At 56.2% G+C, this 18,460-nt stretch overlaps 1 protein-coding gene across 1 annotated transcript; it reads left to right on the top strand.

Moving 5' to 3' along the window:
- Nucleotides 1-9,845: 9,845 nt before the first annotated feature.
- Nucleotides 9,846-16,782, top strand: Tmem119 (transmembrane protein 119). Its single transcript, XM_052755048.1, has 2 exons — nt 9,846-10,013; nt 14,708-16,782. Exon 2 carries the CDS (start codon nt 14,722-14,724, stop codon nt 15,544-15,546), a length of 825 nt encoding a protein of 274 aa, XP_052611008.1. The 5' UTR covers nt 9,846-10,013; nt 14,708-14,721; the 3' UTR covers nt 15,547-16,782.
- Nucleotides 16,783-18,460: the final 1,678 nt, after the last annotated feature.

The following is an 18,460-nucleotide window of genomic DNA, read 5'->3' as shown; positions in this document are numbered from 1 at the left end:
GGGAGGCAGAGCCAGGCGGATCTCTGTGAGTTCGAGCCCGGCCTGGTCTACAGAGTGAGATCCAGGACAGACACCAAAACTACACGGAAAAACCCTGTTTTGAAAAACCAAAAAACCATTTTGTTTTGTTTTGTTTTTTGACAGGGTTTCTGTCAAAGACAGACGGGATAATTTAAGAAAAGCTGGCTAGAAACAAGCCAAGCTAAGGCCAGGCATTAAGTAAGACTGTGTGTGTGTGTGTGTGTGTGTGTGTGTGTGTGTGTGTGTGTGTGTGTGTGTGTATTTGTGAGCTGGGTGGCGGGCCCCTGAAGAGTAAAGAGCAAAAACAACCAACTCTGGTCTCCAGGCACAGATGGGGCATATATGTGGGCAGGAAGAGACTCACTTTTTCTGCCATTGTCCCCGGCAACGAACAGGTGACTGGGGAACATTTGGAGAATGTTCTAACAGCTGGAAGCTTGTCAAATGAGGCAACTCCAACCTATCCCAACGGAATATTGTGGTGGTATTGTGTCCCCCAAAATATTGTGCACCCTAATAAACTTATCTGGGGTCAGAGAACAGAACAGCCACTAGACAGACATAGAGGCTAGAAAATGGTGGCACACACGCCTTTAATCCTAGCCTTCTGGAGGCAGAGATCCATTCGGATCTCTGTGAGTTTAAAGCCACACTGGAAACAGCCAGGCATGGTGACTCATGCCTTTAATCCCAGGAAGTGATGGCAGGAAGTAGAAGGTGTGAGGACCAGGAACTAGGCGGGTTAATCTTCAGGCTTTCGAGCAGCAGTTCAGCTGAGATCCATTTGGATGAGGACTCAGAGGCTTCCAGTCTGAGGAAACAGGATCAGCTGAGGAATTGGCAAGGTGAGGTGGCTGTGGCTGGTTCTGCTTTTCTGATCTTTCAGCATTCACCCCAATACCTGGCTCTGGGTTTGTTTTTACTAATGACTTGTTAAGATTTGTGCTACAGAATATTCTTCAAGCAACCGAAAATGACGTTTTGAAGAATAACATGGAACCCAGTTGTGGTGGCTCATGCCTGTCATTCCAGCACTCAGGAAGCTGAGGCTGGAGGATTGCTTCGAGTTGAAGGGTAACCTGGGCTGTGGGTGACTTGGGCCGTATAGCAAACACCACGCCAGCCTGAGCTACAGAATAACACTTGCTCTCAAGAAAACGGAACCACTGACGAGGGGCCAGTGAGGTGATTCCTGGGCAGAGGCACTCGTCACACAAGCCTGACAAATGAGTTTGATCCCCCCAAAGCCCACATGAAGGTGCAAGGCAAGAAGTCACACACACACACACACACACAATTAAAAAGACAAATGGGGAAAATATCGATGATGTCTATGTTAAATGAAATCTGAATCTGTTTTCTTAAGATTTCTCATGGTCAGGAAAAACCATTAGTGTGACATCAGGGACCCAGCCTCCCCAGGCAGTGACACCAGTGTCCCTGGTACCCCCACCCACACAGGAAAGCTGTGGCGGCCTCACCTCCCGGGGGATGTTTTTGGTTGTCACAACTTGGGAGGTACAACAGTCGTATCGGGGTACATCTCAACAGGGCATAGTGTCCCCCTTCAGGGTGTCCCCCCAGTGTCTGTGGTACCTAAGTGAGGACTCGGCTCTGAGGTTCCTCACATAGCAGGAGAGACCCCAGAACTTCCTTCCCAGTGATTTTTGGAAGCCCCGATTGGCTTCTGGGTCCCCATGAGCTTGGTTGGGGAGTGTCCTCTTGGTGGTGTGAGGAGGCTACAGCCACCTCTGTTTGTGGCTCTGGGCTGTGAAGCCCCCCACCGTGGCCAAGGTTAGTGGGAAGTGAGGGCTACTGTGGGCACAGAAGACCAAGCAACTGTTGCTGACTTGGTCACGCTTTCACTCTTCCAGGGTGGCTCTGGCCTCTGTGTCCCACAGAGGCATGAGTTCAGGTGATGTCCCCCAAGTGTGGAAGGCCAGCTCCCACCTTTTAGAAGAGTTCCTATAAGGAGGAGAGAGGAAAACTTTTAGATAGAAAGATAGGATAGCTTCAGGAGGACCTGGATCAAAACCCACCGGCCCCTTCTGCCTCTTCAAAAGGACTTTTTATAACAATGCCAAGGGTCGGGCAAAAGACCTCCCCCTTGCTAGATCAAAGCATGCCACACAGCCAAGTGCAGACCCTTCCAAACACCTGGTAACCACACCCGTGGTCCAATCATCCCCTTATGCAGCCCTGCTGGGTTAGCTCAGATCCTCAGACCCTGAGTAAGTTCTCACTAGGAAACCTCTGTGGCTCTCTACACCCAAGAGTTCAGCAGTCCCTGTGGAGACACTGAATACAAAGAAAGGGTCATGAGTGTGGTCCAATCGGCTTATCCATGGAAATTTCTGGGCCCCGCTTTGCCCTTGTTAATTTTCTGACACACGTCTGCATCAGACGGTTAAAGGGGGCGCTGGGTACCTCTCATTGAGGTGCCTTTCTCAAACCTTTCTGCTCCTCAGTGCACATTTTTCTACCTCGGGACCTTTGCATGTGCCGTTCCTGATGCCTGGTGCCCTCTTCCCAGATCTCTGCAAGGCTGGGGCACACAGATCTCTGTATGGCTGGCACCTTTGAATGCCTTAGGTCTCAGCTTGAAGTCCACCTGCTTGGATAAGACCATCAGAGTCCCCAGCCGCAGCTCCTTACCCTCATCCAGGCACAGCGGATGGGTGCTATGGAAGGGCTTAGTTCATACTACTCCCTGTCACTATATATGGCACACAGTAGGGATTCAGAAAACATCTTATGGTTCAAGGAAATAAAAAGGGAAGCTTTGTAAAAGGCTAAAGGCACAGATGAAAATGGAAAGCCTACAAAGGTCTGGAAGTCAGGGTAGCTGGGTTAAATCCTGGTTCTGCTGCTTACTTGGTGGGGGGGTGGTGTTCCAGGACAACTCCCTCACCTCTGGGCCTCACTTCCTCTCCTTGAAATGTAGAGGAGAGGCCGGGTGGTGGTGGCACATGCCTTTAATCCCAGCACTCGGGAGGCAGAGCCAGGCGGATCTCTGTGAGTTCAAGGCCAGCCTGGTCTACAGAGCGAGTTCCAGGAAAGGCGCAAAGCTACACAGAGAAACCCTGTCTCGAAAAACCAAAAAAAAGAAAAAGAAAAAGAAAAAAAGAAATGTAGAGGAGAGCCCTCCTTGGTGTCAATCTGTGCCCATCGGCGAGGGAGTCCCCAGCTGCGAGGCAGGCAGGACCATCCCAGGGGCACCATGGGGGCCTCGCAACCCTCTCAGCCTGTCTGCCTCTGTGGTTTTAGGGACCCAGACCCCGCCCTGCTGAGTGCTCTGTCTTTTGGCCTAAAATTAACTCACAAATTCCTTGGCTGCCTGGCCCGAGCTTCTAAGTGACAATTCAAACCAGATGTTTCCAGCTGTCGGTCCCCATCCCCCCAACCCCGGCTGACCCATGCTGCTAGTCTATGCCCAGGCTCAAGAGGTTAGACCCAGGCTTGAGTGTCCGTCTGTCGCTCCACCTGCCTAGACCCTGGGGCTGGGTGGCCAGTGTGTGTGTGTGTGGGGGGGGGGGTGGTGGTTGTGCACAGCTGTCCAAGAATAGGCCATTTTTCTAAAGATATGGTGGGGTGGGGGAGCTCACTGAGCATTTAAGGAGGGGGTGGGGTGGCTGAGGCTTCCTCTGCCTTGTGGAGTCCCGCTGGGTGCCGCTACCCAGCTTCTGTGACCATCACCCTTAATTCCCTGTGCGGCGGCCACTGTTGCCTTGATGGTTCTCATCTGGGTGCCAAGGGCTCGCAGCCTTCCCACAGGAACCCTTGTTCCACAGCAGAGGGAAAAGGCCCTGGCTGGTTGGCCACTCCATGCCTGGTGTTCCTGCCAAGCCACAGACCCTCAGGGCAAGTAGTGTGCTATTGGTGACACCATTTGCTTCTTTGGTCCCACCCTAAGGGCCTGGTTCCCCTTGGTAGGTGGTCTGGATGTCCTGGAAGACCCCACCCGACCCCCGGGGGCAGCTGTCCCGGGGTGATCCCTGGCCCTGGGGCAGAAGGCTGACTGGAGTAGCTAGCTACCTGCAGGAGGAAGATGAGGCAGAGCTTCTGGACCCAGCTGAGCAGGAACTATGTGGTCAGATGGAAGGAACTGAGGAGGGGACCAGAGGCCTGCATGGCCATCAGGGGGTTGGCACAGAGCCCTTGCTCTGCCTGGAGATGGGGCCTGAATATCTCTTTCTCTGGGTCCTTGAGAAAAAAGGATTGTGGATGCACAGAGGCTTGATGGATGAGGGATGTGGCCAAGTTTTACATACATGCACCACACAGCCTGGCCAACATGGAGACCACACCCCTTCAAATGTCCCCAGAGCTCCAGGTCCGGCCCACTGCCTTCTGACTTCACGCCTTCCCATGCCCACTTTGTCCACTCTGTTTGGAGACACATCTCCCTCCTTCTCACGTCTGGATGGTGCCAGGTGACCCTATCCCAGGATCTTTGCATCACTCTTTCTGCCTGGATCATTCCTCAGAACATCTCCTGGATCCACTGTCACCTTCCTTCAGGTCTTTTCGGGAATGTCACCCTCCCCCTACTCTGTGGCCAGCCCTGTACTACCAAGACGTCGTCTAGGCATCTTAAAAATGGTCCATGACCTCTGACCAGGATGTAGGTTCCGCAAGGACAGGCCTATGTGGCACCTGGAAAACGTCCAGAACATACCACGAGGGGGGTGGGGATGGGAGGGGAGGGGCAATGTGAAGAGACTAGAGGGCTACAGGGAGCAGGAGAAACGGAGGTGACATCCTGCAACTGGGAACTTCAGGCCTCTCCCTGCTCTTAGACATACAGGGTCTACACACACACACACACACACACACACACACACACACACACACACACCGCCCCTGCACTGCCTGGGGTTTCTGGAGCAGGGAGGGAGATGACCAGCCTGGAAGCCCCCAACAGGGAGCTGGTGAAGCAGAAGGCTGAGGCCGAGGCCGCAGCCTGGTAACTACCAGCTGCAACGCCGCCACCACCATGGCCCCCGGTGAGTCTCATAAAGTGGCTCCTTCCACAGAGAGAATGTAAATGTTTACAAGGCAGCCACAGCTGGCTGGCCACCCGGCCACAGGAAGTTCTGGGACCCCAGTCCTTGGCCTGTAGTGTGCACCCCCGCTGCGGAGGGATGTGGGTTCTGAAGAACACTTTGAACTGAGTCATAACCTGGACAGGGCAGGTCTCCTGTGTCCAGCTGTGCCTTCCCACACTGTGTGTCCCTTGAATGGGGGTCTGAAGGCCACCGTATCCAGGACCACACTGTTCCTTGAGCCCCTTGCCAGCCAGAACTCCCCCCACCCCAAGACTACTCTGCTGATGCCTCAACCTGCAGCTGAGTCTGGCCTTGTTGTTTTGTGGGTTTGTGTGTGTGTGTGTGTATTTATCTATTTGTTTGTTTATGAGACAGGGTCTCATGTAGCCCGGGCTGGTCTTGAACTCATTATGTGCCCAAAGATGTCTTCGAACTCCTGATCCTCTTGCTTCCATCTTGCATGATTACAGACATGTGCCTCAACCGACTCAGCCACTGTTCTATTTAGCTCTGTCAACTGGGCATAGCCTAGAGTCACCTGAGATTGTGGGGGGGGGGGGGGGTTGTCTTGTTGGCTGATGTAGAAGAGCCCAGGCCACTGCGGGCAGCACCATCCCCTGGGTGGGTAGTCCTAGGCAGTACGAGAAAGCCGGTTGAGCGCAGACCTGAAAACAAGCCGGTCAGCAGTGTTCCCGCTTGACTTCCTGCCCTGACTTCCCCTCGTGATGGACAGCGACCTGTAAGGGTTCCCTTTCCTCCCCGAGTTACTCCTGCCCTCGGCGTCCGTCACAGCGACGGAAAGCAAACGAGGATAGCTACCTGCGTCTCCAGCTTGTCCTAGCCCAGCTTGGTGGTCACCTTGGTTAGACTGACAAATGCCTAGGACACCGATGAAACTCCACGGGTACTCCTCCACCGGCCAGGCTTGGGCTGTACTGGGGCTGCAGCCCAGGCCTCTCGCTGGCCACATGAAAGACCCAGCTATTTTTGCTCGGAAGGCAGGCCCCAGTGCTCAAGGGTTGTGTAATTAGATGTGGCCCTGGACCCATGAAAGGCTGGAGCTGGGGACTGTGGTGGACTGGCACTGCCCAGAGCCCAGAAGGAGGAATCTCAGTAGAGACCCAAGCTCGGGGCGTTTCCCAGCCCTCCCAAGCTCCGCTGGCCAGGGCCGCTGAGCAGGGCAGTGTGGCTGCTAATTGCAAGGAGTTCAGGGCAGGGTCTCTGAAGTGTTTCCAGGCGGAGCAGAAACCCTGGCACTGCTCTGGGCCTCTGAAATTATGGGTTGCAAGGGAACAGCCCAGCCTGTGCTCCACACCACAGGCCTGCCCACGCCCCGTAGATGCCACCGCAGGGCCCCACACGTGTCCCAGAAACCGCGGGACGTGGTGTGAGACACCGGGGAGGGATGGAGCTTCTCGTATAGTGTTGGCTGACTGGTGCCTGAAGGTACAGGATCAGATGGCAGGGGCATCGTTCAGTCATCTATTGAGCCCCATTGTGTTTCAGGTGTTGGCTGAGATCAGAACCCACAGGTTCTCAACCTGTGGGTCGTGCCCACCTCAGGGTCACATATCAGATATGTACATGACGATTCATAACAGCAGCAAAACTACAGTTCTGAAGTAGCAATGAAATGATTTTATGGTTGGGGGGTTACCACAACACGAGGAAGGTTGAGAACCACTGTTCTAACTAGACGCTAGAGTCAGGATTGGGCCCCAAACAAGCAAAGTTCTTTGTCCCCGCAGACCTGGCTCAGCCACGCTGGCCTGATAATATTTAGGAGCTGCCTCGGTGGTACTGTGCTTTTGACCACCTCAGGGCCTTTGCACATGCTGTCCAGCCGCTGGGAACCCTCCTGCATCCGTGCCTTCCTAAATCTCTTCTCCCCGTCTTCTTTTTTGGGGGGGTGGGGGTTTCAAGACAGGGTTTCTCTGTGTAGTTTTGGTGCCTGTCCTGGATTTCACTCTGTAGACCAGGCTGGCCTCGAACTCACAGAGATCTGCCTGGCTCTGCTGGGATTAAAGGCGTGTGCCACCGCTGCCTGGCCCTTCTCTCCGTCTTTGAGGGCAGCACTATGGTCACTTCCTACAGCAGAAACCTGGGCCTGGACTAGACACACACACACACACACACACACACACACACACACACACACACACACACCCGTGCAGTCAAAGGTCCCTTTGTGCTTTACTTACTTATTACAGCTCTCCCACCTCTTTTGTGAGCTCGGGCCTGTTTGCTGATCACTGCCTCCGAGGACCTGACTGTGAGCCGGATGCCACAGTCTTGGGACACATCTGCAGACTGAGTGAAACTTGGAATGTCTCTAGGTGGGAGCCTGAGGGCTGGCGGTCAGTGACCAGCGTCGTGGCCCGGGGAAAGCGCTGTGACTTGTAGCGGCTCGGTGCTGGGCTCTTCTGTCTCTGCTGGTGAGTGTCACTTATGAGCATCTACAGGTTATGGGTGGGGGTGCACGGTGAGGTACCTGTGTGTGCGTTTGAATATGCTGTGTGAACGCATGCACGTGCGAATAGGTGTGTGGTGTGTGTGTGTGTGTGTGTGTGTGTGTGTGTGTGTGGGCCCACGGTCCCTTCCCCCAAGGCATGTGGAGGTAGGAGAGGGGCTGTGCTGTGCTGTGCTGTGCTGTGGGCATGGCCCAGTCAGAGGTGGGCCACTGGCCTGGTGGTGGCACTTGGGGAGATTTGGAAATAGAAACTGGTGTATCAGAAGGCGCCTACCCCCAGCCTTCCTTTATCCCAGAGCATGTCACTCCACTAAGAGCCCCATTTTCCTGTTCTGGTATGGAGCTTCACTCTGTCACATCTCCACAAACATCAACAGAAACCTTGTTTGGGAACCGTGGCTCCGGGCTCTGCAGGGCAGGTCTCTCCCGGGTGGGCAGGCTGCGGCTGCTCAGGGCCTTTGGGCTCTGTGTCCTCAGGCTCAGCAGAAAAGACCGCATTTGCTCTGAGCAGGTTCAAACGTTCCCTTAACGCTGGGCCCTTGATAGCAGAGCAGAGTGACCAGGCCCCAGCAGGCATGCAGTCCATACACGAGGTAGAGGCAGGAGGATCGGAAGCACAAGAATGTACTTGGTTACATGTCGAATTGGAGCCAGCCTGGGGTACAGGAGACTCTTGTCTCAAAAGAAAAGAAAAAGAAAGGACCGTGGTCAAGGCACACTGAGATGAGCTTAAGGACAGCAGGGTGGGGGTGGGGGTGGGGGTGGGGCGGCAGGTCTGGTTCCACACAGGCCCTATGTAGAGTTGCTTGAGGGACTTGAGCATGCGTGGACTCTGGCATCTGAGTCTGGAGCCAGCCCCAGTCAGCACCAAGGTAGACCTTGTATCCCTGAGGCCGAAGACAGGAGACCCCTGATCTGGGGCCCAGGCTGTGTATACCCTGGCCCTTGGTTTACCCTGTGTCACGAAGGCTTCCATGGTCAAGAGTATTACTTCTGTGGGTTGGGGACCTTAGGTGGGGACATGGTAGCCCTGGGTCACCCCAATGTGACCTTCATCCAGGGAAGGAAAGAGGGCAGAGAACACTGAGCTAACTGCTTGAGGATTCTGTGTGGCTGCTGGACATGGAGGAGGATGAGGCCTGAAGCCAAGTCATGCAGGAAGCTTCCAGAACCCGATGAGGCTGAGGATCTGGCCCTCCCTGAAAGACCAGAGTCCTGACACAAGTCCTCGGTCCACTGGGAACAGGGCTTGCTCCCTGGGAAGTGGCCCTGGGGAGGTCTGGCTGCTCCTGAAACTGATGACTAGCCTAAGACAGGTTAGGCAGGGCCAGGGCTATCCTCATTCCTCCCTGCCTGGAGGGCCTTGTCGGGCCCCCTTTGCTCAGCTTGCTTGGGGTTCCAGGGCACATCAGCCTTCCTGCCTGACTTCCCTGAGGGCCCTTCCCTGATGTGGAACTCCTTCTGGTCTGCAGAAGGGCAATGCACACCCCATGATGAATCTCGGTGCACATAGCTCTAGAAGCCCGTGAGCTCCTGGAGAGGGTGCTGTGGCTGAGTTCCCTCTGGGGCCTGCTCAGCGCTGACCTTGTATGTGGGAATGCATCAGGTGTTTATGGAAATAAACAAGTGTGTGTGTGCATGAGTGAGTGAGTGAATTTAGGGGCCCACAGACCACTGGGTTCCCCAGGGAAGGTACCCATGGTGCTTCAGGGTCAGTTAGCTACGGTCCACAGGACCCAACTGCACCATATGAATTCCCCCATCCTCTTTCCGCTTCTGTGGAATGGGTCCATAGTTTCTGCTCAAGCTGCCCTGCTGGGGGCTTTGTGAGGTAAAGGGCAGGATGCCAGATGCCAGTACCTCGGGGAGCTCCTTCTCATCCCTTAGAATGGGGAAACAGAGACCTGGGGAGAAAGGGCCAGGACAGTGCCTGAACTCAGCGCCATTGAACTTCCCTGAAACACCCCTATTCCCACTCAGCACCCCAAGCCTGGAAATCCTGAGTCACAGCTGGAACGGGCCATGGAGAGTTTTCCTTCCCACTTTCGGGGGCCTCAGAGCCTCCTGACCTCGTCCCCCAGGGAGTGTGGGGGGGGATGGGAAGGACTTCAGCTCGAAGTTCTGGGGAAGCGCTCCTGGAAGCCCCTCTGTCTGTCAGTCTATCTGAGTCTGCCCAGGGGACCTGAGGTCAGAAGGAAGCAAGCTTGGAGTGTGAGGAGGGTGGGACTGCGTGTGGCCCAGCATAGTCCCGCCCTACACTATCCCCACCCCAAGCTCTCTTAATGAAATCAAGCTGGCCCTCCAGTCCAGCGGGGAGGAGGAAGGAGGAGGGCCTGGAGGCCGAGGTGGGCAGGCACCAGCCAGAGCAGCTGGCGGCAGACTGCGGGCCGACTGTCTGTCGACTGTCGGACTGTCTAGCAGGCCAGGCTCGTCTACCTGGCAGTGGCAGCCAGGCCTTCCTTCACGGGGAGCTGGTAAGTCCCAGCCTGCGGCTCCGAAAGTCAGGCGATTTGGAGAACTTTGCCAGAATCCCTAAATGTGTGTGCAATCTGAGTATGTGCATGTGGTTAAGATGTGTGTGCATGGATGCTGGGGTCACCAGGAGGGTGCATGTATGTGGCTGGGACGTGGGGAGGATGCTGGCGTGAACTTGTATTGTCCTGTGTACTTTTTCCGCAGGCTGTACTTGGGATGTCCGATGCACCGGTTGGTGTGTGGGTGTACAAGAGCTGGAGGGGCTGTGGGAGCTTGCTGGAGTGTCTTGGAGTTGTGTGTGGGTCTCTGAGTCTGTGTTGTGGGCTCTGGCTGCTGCTGCTGCTGCTATTGCTGCTGGTTGGTGGTGGTGGGGTGTGTGTGTGTGTGTATAGGCTCTGAGACCTCAGTCTCCTTCCAGGCCTCTTCTCGAGGGGTCCAGGTCCCTGTCCTTGGCAGCCCTGAGGGAATAGGCTGTGGATACAACGCTTCAGCCAGAGCCCCCTCCCCCCAAGTCTAATTGAAGCCAGGTTTCCATGGCCCGCCCCTCCATCACTGGCCACCAGTTTCTGGGTGGGGGTGGGACAGAGACTGACTAGGCAGCCTCAGGTCCTGGGGTACCCAGTCCTTGGGGGGGAGATTTGCCTCATCTGCGTATTCATGACCATATCGATTTAAAACAGCAGCTCCTAAGAAAGAGGGTCCTGGAGGGCATCCTGGATGATCCTCTGTGTCCACTTGCTGACCTGTGCCGGGCACTGCACACTGTGACCTGTCCCCACTGCGTAGATGTGGAAGCTAAAGCTCAGGGAGCTGACATGCCCAACCCCAGACACAGTTAGGAGGTGACACGGGACTGTTCTGGGCCACCTCTCCGTCAGGGCTCTGCTGGGCAATGAGTTTCCTCTGGGGGAAAGCAGAGGTTTATCAGCCTGAGACCCTCAGTCCTTGTGCAGGACGGACCCAGGAGGCCAAGTAGGCCCCGCTCTCCCCAGGAGGCAGGTGAGGGGTGCCTGGCAGGTCTAGCAGTCATTTCAGATCTGTTCGGGTCAGTTCTTCTGTGCCACAGAGAGGAAACTGAGGCCCAGAGAATTTAGGGGAACCACTCAGGGTCACATGACCATCTCCTGCAAGGTTTGGTTAGTTTCATGCAGGGCTGAGTCCCCACACTTAGCTGCCTGCTGTCTTTCTTGGGGAGCCAGGAGAGACTGAGGAGGTGGTAGGCTCTGAGAGTTAGGGTCTTTCCCTTTAGAGATAGGAATAGTTTCTTCTGAACCCCTTGACTGATTCCAGGGTGCCAGTAGGAGGCCAGTGTTCTCTTGTCTGGGGAATTGCTGTCTACGTGTGTGTGTGTGTGTGTGTGTGTGTGTGTGTGTGTGTGTGTGTGTGTGTGTGTGCATGCGTGCATGTGTATTCTGTTCTTCTCCTGGGGGTGTTGGGGGCCAGAGCAAGTGAGGACAGTCATGGGTTTGCTGAGGGGGAAATGCTGGCTTATCCCGGAGCATTCCATTCCTGAGTTCCAACTCTCCTGTGGGATCCAGCCTGTGCTGGCACTTCTAGAACGTTCTCTCACACGGTCCCAGCAGCTCTCCGGGTCTCAGCCTGGAGTCACCCCACTGCTGCCCATTTGAAGACGGGGAAAGTAAGGCCCTGAGGAGGCAGCTGGTAGCTTTAGACATTACGTGGCCAGGTTGATCAAGCTGGCCCAGTGGCTTTCCAGCTGATGTGTCTGGGGTCAGCATGCCTGGGAACTTCTACAGTGCTCAGCCACGGTGGTCACCGTGGCCCGGCCCTCTGGAGCAACAGTCCCCACGGGCCGCCACTGTATTTGTAGACAGCGTCTTAATATGTCGCCCAGGATGGTTTTGAATTTGCCTCCTGCCTCTTGTCTCCCAACTGCTGACCCGGTGCTGGGTGTAGCTCAGTGGCAGGGCACTTGCCCAATGTGCGTAAGGCCCCCGGTTCAGTCCCAGGCACACGGGGAGGGTCCGAGAAGGGGGGGCACGAGAGTAAAATACTTGCCAAGAAAAAAGCAAGGCGTTGAAGCCCAGCACCCAGGTAAAAAGCCAGGCGTAGCGAGGTGTGCCCGAGACCTCAGCCTTGGAAAGGCGGGGACAGGGGTCGGCCTAGCCCACTTCGTGATTCTCCGTTCTCAGGGAGAGACCTCCTGGGCGTAATGCCTCAGATTGTCATCTGGCTTCTACAAGCCTGCACACACATGTCCATACATGTGCACCCTCACAGCATGTAGGTGCCCACACCCGAGAGAGGATTCTGATCGTCTGTATGTCCTTGGACACGTCACCATCCACTCTGAATCTGAAGGTATCACTGTTGTAGGCCTGGGCCAAGGGAGAGGGCTGAGATGAATTATTCTCCACGGAGGCCTAGGCCATCACTGTCCATGAGCCCCGGGGGCTCAGCAACGGAGCACTTGCTTAGCACATGTGAGACCCTGGCGCAGCAGAAAGGCGGGGGGTAGGGGGGAGGAACGGGGGGGGGGGGGAACAAGCCCCTTGGTAATTTAATCATTTTACAAAAATTTTTATTACATTTATATATTTATGTAATAGTTGGCTGTGCAGGCCATGGTATATGAGCGGAGGTCAGAGGACAGCCTGTGGGAGATGTTCTCTCCTGCTATCCTGTGGGTCCTGGAGATCCGCTCCAGGCATCAGGCTTGGCAGCAATCTCCCTCACCTGCCGAGCCCTCTCGCTGGCCCGTCGAGCCTCTTTTTCTGTTCTGCCATGAACGTCGGTCTTTTGCTGTTTGAGCCGGTTTGACCAAACTGGCACCAGTTCAGGGGCCTCGGCTGCAGATCCAACCCAGACAGAAAGCATTTTAAAAATGAAGCTATAAGAATTTAATGATGAAAACGATCAGGCTAACAACCCCCCCCACACACAGCATTTGTGGTGTTGTGAGTCACCCGGAGCTGACTGGAAAGACCAGGAGGCTGAGAGATGATGCTCCCTGCCTTGGCTTGATTTTTGGCTCCTTTGGATGGGGGTGGGGGGCATCCTGGTGCCAGTTTCCGGTGAGACCCAGGGCTCAGGGCACGTCACTGGAAGGCTTCACTTATTCAGGCCACTGGGATAGTCACTAAATGACCTACCTCCTGAGTCCCGGTCACACCAGGCGCAGGTAATGCCACCCGTCTCGTGAAGCAGGACCCGAGGCTGTGGTGCAGCTCAGGAACTTGCTGTGTGTGTGGCTTGTTGCCTACTCTGGGCCTCTGCCTCTACCTCCCCACCTCAGTCCTCTGAGGGAGACCCCCCGAGACAGGGCCCTGAAGCCGGCTCTGTCTTAGACTTCTAATCAGCCTCAGGGACCCGAGCTCTCTGCTGTGCTAGCAAGAGTTGGAACCCCGGATCCCGTTCCCACTGGCTGGGAGAGTTAGTGTAAACTTGGGCAATGAGGAATTTATTAATTAGCCTGGCTGTCTGGGCCAGATGGGGTCTGGGGGGTTCATGCCTGGAGCAGCCTTCCAGGGGGGGAGGGGCGCATCTGGTTCCCATTTAGTGGAGGTTGTGGGGAGGGGCTGCTGCCTTGGGGTGAGACAGATAGCTTTGTCTCCCCAGGAACTGTGCCTCCCCCTGGAACCTCTTGGGCTTTTGGAGGCTCCCAGTGAAGTCCAGGCTTCCAAGGGTTGGGGAGATGGGGGGCACAGATGCCCTGAGCCCCACCCTGGCACCCAGGCCTCCTATACAGTTTGCAGACCCGGCAGCTCCAGAGCCTAGAATCTTCTGGAAAAGGAAGTGGGTAGACTGGAAAACCCTATGCTGGAACTACCAAGGCCCCAGAGTAACGGTGCCCGGGGACACTTCCTGTGCAGAGGTGTCCCTCAGCCATCTGGTCTCCCGCCTCACCCCCATCTCCCAGAGTCCTCAGGCCATTGCTTCCTTTATGCCTGCCAGATCTCCCTGGGTAGGTCACTGGATCCCCCGAGCCTCAGTTTCCCCCGAGCCTTGGTTTCTGCCGCTGGAAATGGGGACAATCATAGCCTTCCCCCACTGGGTGGCTCTCAGGCTTCCAGGACAAATTTCTAATCGGGCTGGGAGGTGGCTCGGGGTGATGCTGGAGACCTGAGTTGCATCTCTAGCTCATGTCAAAAGCCAGCATGGTGGCGGCGCATGCCTGAGATACCAGCAGTGGGGACGGGGACACAGGCGGGTTCTGGAAGCCTGTCTGTCCTAACACAGGAGCGCTAAGTCCCGGTAAAAGGCCCGGCCTCGAACATGAAGTGGAGGGTGTCTGAAGAGGAACAGCACTCGAGGTTATCCTCTGCTTTCCAGATGCATCCCTCTTTTCACACAAAGATGCTTCAACTAGTATCTGACACGTGGTAAACCATGAGCGTGTAAGCTAGTTTTGTGAGTTCGGCCACGCTGGCGCAGAAGCATCTATTGAGCGCTTCGTGTATACTTTGGGTGCAAAACACTGAAGCCACCAAGATGAACAAGGTACAGTTTCTGTCCCCAGGAACGTCAGAAGGAAGTGGGACAGGTGGCATTCCCTGTATAATGGTCTGGGAGTGTGTTCATGTTGCTGTATGGTGAAGGGTTCGGCTAAGTGACTTGCTGGAATGTGACCTGGGTCCTCTGCTGTCCCCGGGAGCGAGCGAACCACTCCTGAGTCCCGAGACCCTGGAGACACAGGAGACTCAGCCTGATTTCTCTCACTGTTTCCCCTCAGGTTCTGTGGTCAACATGGTCTCCAGCCTCCTCTTGTCTCTGCTGCTGCTTATGAGGCCTGTGCCTGTGGCGGCCTACTCTGTGTCCCTCCCGGCCACCTTCCTGGAGGATGTGGGGGGCAGTGGAGAAGCCGAGGGCTCCTCAGCCTCTTCCCCGAGCCTGCCACCACCCCGGACTCCAGCCTTCAGCCCCACACCAGGGACGCCCCAGCCCACAGCTCTGGAGGGCCCCTCGCCCCCCACTAACCTCCTGGATGGGATCATGGACTTCTTCCGCCAGTACGTAATGCTCATTGCCGTGGTGGGCTCTCTGACCTTCCTGCTCATGTTCATCGTCTGCGCCGCGCTCATCACCCGCCAGAAGCACAAGGCCACGGCCTACTACCCATCCTCCTTCCCTGAAAAGAAGTATGTGGACCAGAGTGACCGGGCTGGGGGGCCCCGTGCCTTCAGCGAGGTCCCTGACAGGGCATCTGACAGCCGGCCGGAAGAGGCCCTGGACTCCTCCCAGCAGCTCCAGGCTGACATCCTGGCTGCTACCCAGAACCTCCGGTCTCCAGCCAGAGTGGTGCCAGGCAGTGGGGAGGGAACAAAGGCAGGGAAGGGTGGGTCAGAGGATGAGGTGCCGAGCAGCCAGGAGGGGGCCCAGGAAGCCCCGGTATGCGGGGTCGCCGCAGAGAAGCTGGGGGTCCCAGACGAGCCCGAGGCTGAAGGGGCTCCTGCAGCCAGTGAGGGCCAGGGGGGACAAGAAGGGTCTTTCTCTGTAGCCCAGGAGTCCCAGGGACCTGCCAGCCCCCCTGAAAGCTCCTGCGCTTGTAGCCGAGTCTCCCCAACTGTCTAACAGGCCCCACCCAGAACTGCTGGGCCTGACTGCTGGGTCCTTGAGGGTCACCTCCTTGGTCAAGAAGGGCCTTCAGCTCTGACTGCTTCTTGACACCCGCTCCTTGGCCATGGTGGGACCAATCCTGACCCCAAATGGGCAGAGCTGATGACTTCTGGTGCACCCCAGGAAACTTCACCCCAAGTTCCAGCACCTTTAACGCCTCTTGCCATATCCTGGGGTCTTCACCCGAAAGCACCACTTCTCTACCAGTGGACGGACAGACGCACCCCAGTTGGAGCTGCCATGAGGCAGTCCCCACAAGCAGCCAGCCAGCCACACAGCAGAAGAGGAAGAGGCCAGAGGCCCCTGGTGAGGCAGCTGATGCTTCCATCTTGGCTGTGAAGACAAGCAAGGCTGCTGGATCTGAAAGACGTCAACTAGATGGGCCCGCCATGGTCCTCAGCTGCCTTCGCGCCCCACTGGGAAAGCACAGCGCAGCCGGTGTCCAATCATGCCAGGGACTACAGAGGGTCCCCTACACATCTGCTGGTCACCAGAACGTTGGTGTCACTCTGCCTCACTCAGTGGACTTGATTAGTTAGGAAGCCTCTTGAAGGGACCCCCCACTTCCATCACAAGAGTTCCCCTAGACACTCCATGGATACACAAACTCAAAGTCATGGGCGTTGAGGAGCCGCTGTGCCCCTCCCCAAGCTGATGCAACCACTTTAAGGCTTCCTATTGGGCTGGCTTTGCTTCTCTTTCCCCGAGCTGCTTTATGATGAGGGTGATGACGAATAGTTACAACGTCCAGTCTTACAGCACCCACTCTGGAAAAGACTGTTCTCAATTCTCTAAGGCACCCCACTTTCTGGTTTGGTTCCGAGTTGGTACGTGAGATGCAGGGGGTCTAGTTCTCTCAAGGGTCAAGCGGCCCTGACGTGAGAGTATGCAACTCATCTTGTTATCGATGCTGGGATGAGGGGAAGGAACGGAGAAGCAGCCTGGAAGCCACGGGGCATTCGGGACAACTGCTGTTCTGGATTCTGACGCCCAGCCTGGAGCAGGGGCCTGGCACACCCCTTGCTCACACAGTGGTCTGGCAGCCTGAGCCCACACCATCCCTCAGTCCTGGACAGTGTGGAGGCTTTGTTCTGTTGGGGGCATTGGGGGCTTCCCCACACCTGCATTCAGGGACTCCAACTCTTCAGGTATGGAAATATAACATATAATAAACCTTGATCTGGCTCGAGACTCTCTGGACTGTCCATGGCTGCACAAGTCTACAGTGAGGGGGTGTTCGTGGGCTGTGGGTCGCATTAGGGGATGGCGTCAGCCAGGTCCTAGAGCTGAGGATGGGTGTGGTAAAGAGAAAGCTGGGTGCCCGTAGCTGTTGGGGTCCACATACCTGAGGAGTCCTGGAGGTGGTGTGTTCAACACATGGACACCCTTTGCTGCCTGGCTCTGCAGCTGGTATGGCCATACCGCAGCCACCTCTTTGTGCTGTGGGACAGGGTCGTGGTGAGGTCATGGTGGCCCATTCTCTGTAGGTGGGGTGAGCATTAGCGGGGCCTCAGGGACAGTGTTGCCAACACCTACCCTTGGCAGGTCTTTTGGCCTCCAGAGACCCACCCAGTCTTCAGCCCCCCACTTCTAGCCTCTTCCTTTGCTTTGATGGTGAGTTCCTGTGTTGATGACCTCCTGCCTGAGCCCAGGAACTGCCTTCTGGAATCCAGATGTGCCGGGGTTGGGGAACATGTGCCACGTTCCCCGGATGGTGGTGGCAGGGAGGCTGTCTCCTACAACCCTGATCCTTCAAGGATCTCACATCCAGTCTGAGGGGCCCGTGCTTCGGCTTCCGGAGCACACAATGGCCTCTGTGTTGTGCAGTTGGAAAGGACCCACCCCTCAGCCCAGCCCAGCTTCCTCCAAGAGCACCAGAAGAGTTGCCAATGTTCACCCAAATACCTCCCATTCTGATGTGCTGGGTGGCTCCGGCCAAGTGCCTCAGTTTCTCTGGGTGTCAGGCTCTCTCCTTGTTGCTGAGTTCTGGCTGTGGCCGGAAGTACGGAAGCTCCCTGGGGTCACGCCAAGGCGACACTGGACAGCAATTCTTCAGGCAGCAGTCTCCCACTAATTCCAGGGGAGCTCTCCAGAGAATATGGGGTACATGGCCTTGACAATGGTGTGTGCTCTCTGATTCTGGAGTCGGGGGGGATTATGGAGGTGGCCCGAGAGCCTCTGTGCCTCTGAGCTTTTCCAGTGCTGTTCCTCATGTCATGATGCCCCTCCACCCTCCCATACTGCATGCAATGACAACGTCTCAGCCTTCAGCTCCTGGTCTAGACCCTCTCCCGATGCCCCTGCTTCCACACCTCCGGGGCTCAGTGACGGCAATGGCCCATGGTGAACGGGAGCAACCAGTGACAGGTGACCGGGCCCAGTCTGAGCACTTGACACTTTACTCACCGAAACTCTCGGGACCTGAAATGAGCTGTCATGACTCCCACAGCCGGAAGAAGGAAGCAGGGCTGGCGCGTGCAGTCAGTTGCTCAGGTCCCACAGCCAGGGGTTCAGCTCAGTGGACAGCAGCCCGAGTGTTCTGTGAGGGGTGGTGGTGGACGGATGGAGGGCTGTGTGGATAGAGGAGGGCATGAGGGATTGATGGGGGGAGGGAGGAGAGATGATGGATGGAGAAGTGAGTGGGTGGAGGGACGGACAGAGGAGAAAATGGTTGCCTCAGGGAGGGGAGAGAGCAGGGCTCCACTCCTGCTGAAAGTCCCCTGATCTCCCCACATCTGCAGGGATCTGCCCAGAGGGGCTGTTTTGTGGACACACCCAGGAAGCCATGGAGGGAGATCATGAGTGGTGGGCCGGGACCACAAGGGACAGAGCTGGGCTTGAAGTTGACATCAAGGGAGACAACCTCAGT

Source organism: Peromyscus californicus, unplaced genomic scaffold, assembly GCF_007827085.1.
Source record: "Peromyscus californicus insignis strain IS unplaced genomic scaffold, ASM782708v3 Scaffold_2__1_contigs__length_46816999, whole genome shotgun sequence".
NCBI classification, from domain to species: domain Eukaryota; kingdom Metazoa; phylum Chordata; class Mammalia; order Rodentia; family Cricetidae; genus Peromyscus; species Peromyscus californicus.
The sequence above is the reverse complement of the archived record's forward strand: the minus strand, read 5'-3'. Positions and strand labels throughout refer to the sequence as shown.